Consider the following 4290-nt stretch of genomic DNA (forward strand, 5'->3'; position numbering starts at 1 on the left):
TGTCTCTTGCCCTGTCTTGTTCATCCCCGTTCCTCCTCCAGGTCATTACCCCACGTCTCGACTCGCGGGCCGAGTCAGCCAGGCAAATGCTTATGCCTCCCCAGCCCCTATTCTTTCTTTTCTTAATCATTAGCTCTAGATAAAACCCAAGTGTGGCGCGAACTCACTGTGTAGTTCACACTGGCCTCCAACTCACAGCCATTCCTGCCTCAGCCTCCTGAGGGCAGGGATTACAGAACCGCACAAGCACACATGGCTAACCCAGTGGAATATAATTGACTCTGAACACACCAATAAGATTCAGGGCCCGGACAAAGTCCAGACTATGATTAGGAAGGAGTTGGAAAACTTCAAGGTCTTTTTTGTGTGTGTGTGGTACCAGGGATCAAACTCAGGACCCTGCACTTGCCAGGCAAGCACTTATTCCACTGAGCTATCTCCCCCGCCCCTCTTCAAGGTCTTAAAACAAACTAAATGGAAGCCACACAGCTAGGGAGTAATGGGGACCTTCTTCCCTCTGCAGTTTATCATCACCTTGAACTGTCTTCCTTGTAAAAGAACAATGATCAGGCTCAGCCTGACAGAGCATATGCATCATCCCACTATGCAGGAGGCTGAGGCAGGGGGGTTGGTTAAGAGTTCAGGGCCAGCCTGGATTATATAACAGAGTTTAAAGCAGGTCTGTACTACTTAGAAAGACCCTGTCTCCAATAAAGAGACCTTGGAGGAGGGAAAGGATGTTCTGGGAGAACCCAAATAATCAAAGAAACAGAGCTTGAGCCTTAATTGGGGCAGCTGCACCATGGGCTTGGCCTTCCCTCATGGAAGAGATGGAGAACGGAAGAGAGCACTGGTTCCTCTTCTGACCTGGCTTCTTGCTGCGACTGCTATCCACTCTGTTCCCTGCCCGAGGCTGCCTGGGCTCTCTGGTTCCAGTGTCACAGCTATCTTTAACCAGTGTCTGTACTATGACGCCAGCACCGTGGAAAGTGACAGGAAAAGAGAAAACTTGTGCGGGGGGCACAGAGGGCAGAGTCACCTGGAATCCCACCTTCTGTCCAGGCCACTTTGACTTGTGCTTCTCACACCATCAAAGGAATAGCCCGACTACTGCAGTTTTGTTTGGTTGGTTTGACTTTATTTTTTGTTTAGGGGACAGGGTCTCTGTAAGTCGGGCTGGCCTTGCACTCACTGTGTAGCCCAGGCTGGCCCTGAACTTGTGGAGATCATCTTGCCTCAGGAGTGCTGGGATTACAGACGTGAGCCACCATCCCTGGTCGAACCTTTTCTTTATTCAAACTGGTATCAGCGTTTGTCTTGGGGGAATGTGACTCCGATGATCTTCCTCACCTCCTCCAGGATGTCAGCCAGGAGCTCACTCTCAGCTAGCGGAATCACAGGGCTTTCCCTCAAGCCTGAGGAGCAAGTGCTATGAGGGACCCAGTCAACTCCCCACAAACCAGAAACCCATAAAAATACATTTCCCAGAATCCCACGGGGCTCAGCCTTGCAGGCTGCAGGTAGATTGGCGCCCCAGGACATCCTGGGAGATGTAGTTCCACAAAGCTTTCTGACTGCCTTGACAGGCGTACAGAGGGTTCTTCCAGGCCTGTCCCCGCCCCTATCCTCCACACCCTTACCCTTACCCTTGCGCAAGCACTCTCGGACATGCATGGCCTCAAAAACCAGGTTTTCAGAGTAGGGAAAATTGTATGTCTTCTTAGAGTCAAGGTACCCAGGGAACTTCTTCCGCTCCCCATTCACCACCAGCTCCATGGGAGCCCAGGCTGGGATAACCTGAGGCGAGGTGTAAAAAAAAGTGCTGCTGTTGTTCTCACTAACAGGGCATCCAGGGTGCTGTGTCAGGTGGCTCATGCCTGTAATCTCAGCACTGGGGAGGCTGAGGCAGGAGGATGGCTGAGAGACCAGCCTAGGGAACAAATCGAACTCAAGGCCAGCCTGAACTGCACAGTGAGACCCTCTCTCGAAAAGAAAGTCTCACTATGTACTCCAAGGTGGTCTGGAACTTGTCATCCTCCTGCCTCAGCTACCTACGCAATGGGATTACCAATGTGTGCCACCATGCCCGTCTCTCAAGTTTTGAGTTCTGCCTTGTCCCTGGTTGCCTAAGGCTTTCCTCTTTATTAAAGCCACTATCCCACTCAAACTTGGTGTTCTCCCTCGTATTATAACCTGCTGCCTGAGGCCAAGGTGCTTCCTAGGACTGGAGACTTGGAGCTTATCTCTCAGCATCTCCAGGAATTCCCTCTGCCAGATTGGTGTGCAAACCACTCAGCACCTTCTTATCTGCTGGGCCTGTTCTTTAGCCTGAAGCCTGACTAGCCTGACTTGCCCCTAGTCCCTAGTCTAGGCCAAAACAGAAATACAGAGGCCCAGTCCAGTTTCCTCTTGAGTCTTGAGGCTAGAGTAGTTGAGATCCCACAAACCCAGAGAAAGACTCAAATTCTTCTGCTTTTTTTGTTTTCTTGAGATAGACAGGGTCTTGATGTGTAGTGTAGGCTGGCTCTGCACTATGTAACCCAGGCTATCTTCAAACTCACTGTGATCCTCCTGCCTCAGCCTCCCAAGTGTTGAGAACAGGGGCATGTGCCTCCACGTCTGAAATCTTTTCTTTTTTCCTGGAGTGCTAGAGATGGGGGACAGGGGAAGCTGACCTCAGGTAATACCCAGACCCTGCCCGAGGAGCGATTCCAAAGGTAACAACTGCCCCCCAATGACCGCTGGTAAGACTGCTTCTTTGTTGTTTTATCTTTTGGGGCCAGGATCTCCTTATGCAGTTTAGGCTGGCCCTGAGCTCTCTTCGTAGCCCAGGCTGGCCTCCAATTTGTAATGATGCTCCCGCGTCAGGCTCCTGAGTGCTGGGATTACAGGTATGCACGACCACACCTGCTAAGACCTGGTTTCTTGGGCTGGGGTACATCAGGATAGCAGCATGCAGGCTTAGCACTCAAGAGCCCTGCACTCCACCCCCAGGGCCATAAACCGAAGAAAAAGAGAACAGACACTGTCCTCTCACGACCAATGTCCTGAACATACCAGTGGGTTCACCTCCAGGGACAGCCTCAAAGGCCACCGCTTGGCTTGGCTGGTAGGAGAACGGCATCCTTAGCAAGGGGGTAAAATCTGCCAGCTCACCTCAGCTCCAGGCCTGCCCTGTGTGTTGCTGACCGCCACAGTTCCCAGCATCGGAGCCCAGGCCCCTCACCTCAGCTCTGCCCTTGGTGCCGCTCACAGACGCGGTGTTGCCAAGATTGCTGGTCATGCTACAGGTGAAGCTGCCATGGATGCCGCCTGGGTACTGAAGGAGCACGGTGACCGTGTCATCCACGCCTGTGAGGAACGAGGGTCAGGGTGAGCCTGGCTCCTGGCAGCCCTTGCCGTCCTCTAACCCTGCACATGCCTGTGGTCCCAGCACAGGGAGGCTGAGGCAGGAGGATGGCTGTGAGCTCAAGGCCAGCTTAAAGTACATAGCGAGACCCTGTCTCTTAACAAGAAAGAAAGAAAAAAAAAAGATATGTCTGTACCTGGGAAGTACACTGATATGCTCACTAAGGACTGGAGAGAATTGGGGTAAATTGAGGTAAAGGAGGGAGAGAATTGGGGAATTTTACTTCAGAGGTCAGGAGGTTTTTTTTTTTTTTTTTTTTTTCAGTACAAGAAAATGTTCTACAATTACTTGTGGTACTGACATAAAATTCTGTGACTCAGGCGGGGGAGATAGCTCAACAGACTAAGCACCTGGTTAAGCAAACTCAGGGACCTGGGTTCGATCCCTGCTACTGCATGCCCCGCAGGCGCTACCCCAGGCGTGCTGAGCTGGCCACCGAGTCCCAGGGCAGCGTCGCACACTTGGGATCCCAGCACTGGGTCGGCTAAACATAGGAGGATCACTATGAGTCTGAGCTGTGTAATGAGACCCTGTACCAAATACATTTTTTAAAAAAGGTGGTGTGGAGGCTATAAAACTCTGCGACTCTATTACAGCTGCTGAAACTAGAGGAGATGACACATGCCTACAATCCCAGCACTCTGGGAGGCTGAGGCAAGAAGACTGCAAGTTTCATCCCAGCCTGGATAACTGTGTGACCTGGTGAGATACTGTCTCAAATAAAAAAGTGGGCAGGGCATTGGGCAGGGGACGGAATGGTTTTCATGCCCAACTCTGAAATCTAGGCTTGCCCTGAACTCACTTTGGCCAGGGACAGCATAGGACTGGCCTCTCTGGGCTGGGCAGCTGAGAGAGCTCATGGGGGAGTAGGGTGACCACAG

General features: G+C 51.9%; 1 protein-coding gene across 1 annotated transcript in view; it reads right to left on the reverse strand.

The window, feature by feature from the left end:
- Positions 1 to 1272: 1272 nt before the first annotated feature.
- Dhdh (dihydrodiol dehydrogenase) overlaps positions 1273 to 4290 on the reverse strand; it is a 12313-nt gene continuing 9295 nt past the window's right edge. Inside the window, exons 3-6 of the mRNA XM_023706686.1 lie at positions 3546 to 3576; positions 3227 to 3351; positions 1647 to 1797; positions 1273 to 1415 (exon numbers count right to left, since the gene is read on the reverse strand). Of these exons, the coding sequence (XP_023562454.1) occupies positions 1306 to 1415; positions 1647 to 1797; positions 3227 to 3351; positions 3546 to 3576 (417 nt within the window). The 3' untranslated portion in view covers positions 1273 to 1305. The remainder of the gene's footprint in view (positions 1416 to 1646; positions 1798 to 3226; positions 3352 to 3545; positions 3577 to 4290) is intronic.

This window comes from Octodon degus, unplaced genomic scaffold (assembly GCF_000260255.1).
Source record: "Octodon degus isolate 3935 unplaced genomic scaffold, OctDeg1.0 scaffold00268, whole genome shotgun sequence".
In the NCBI taxonomy this organism is placed as follows: Eukaryota; Metazoa; Chordata; class Mammalia; order Rodentia; family Octodontidae; genus Octodon; species Octodon degus.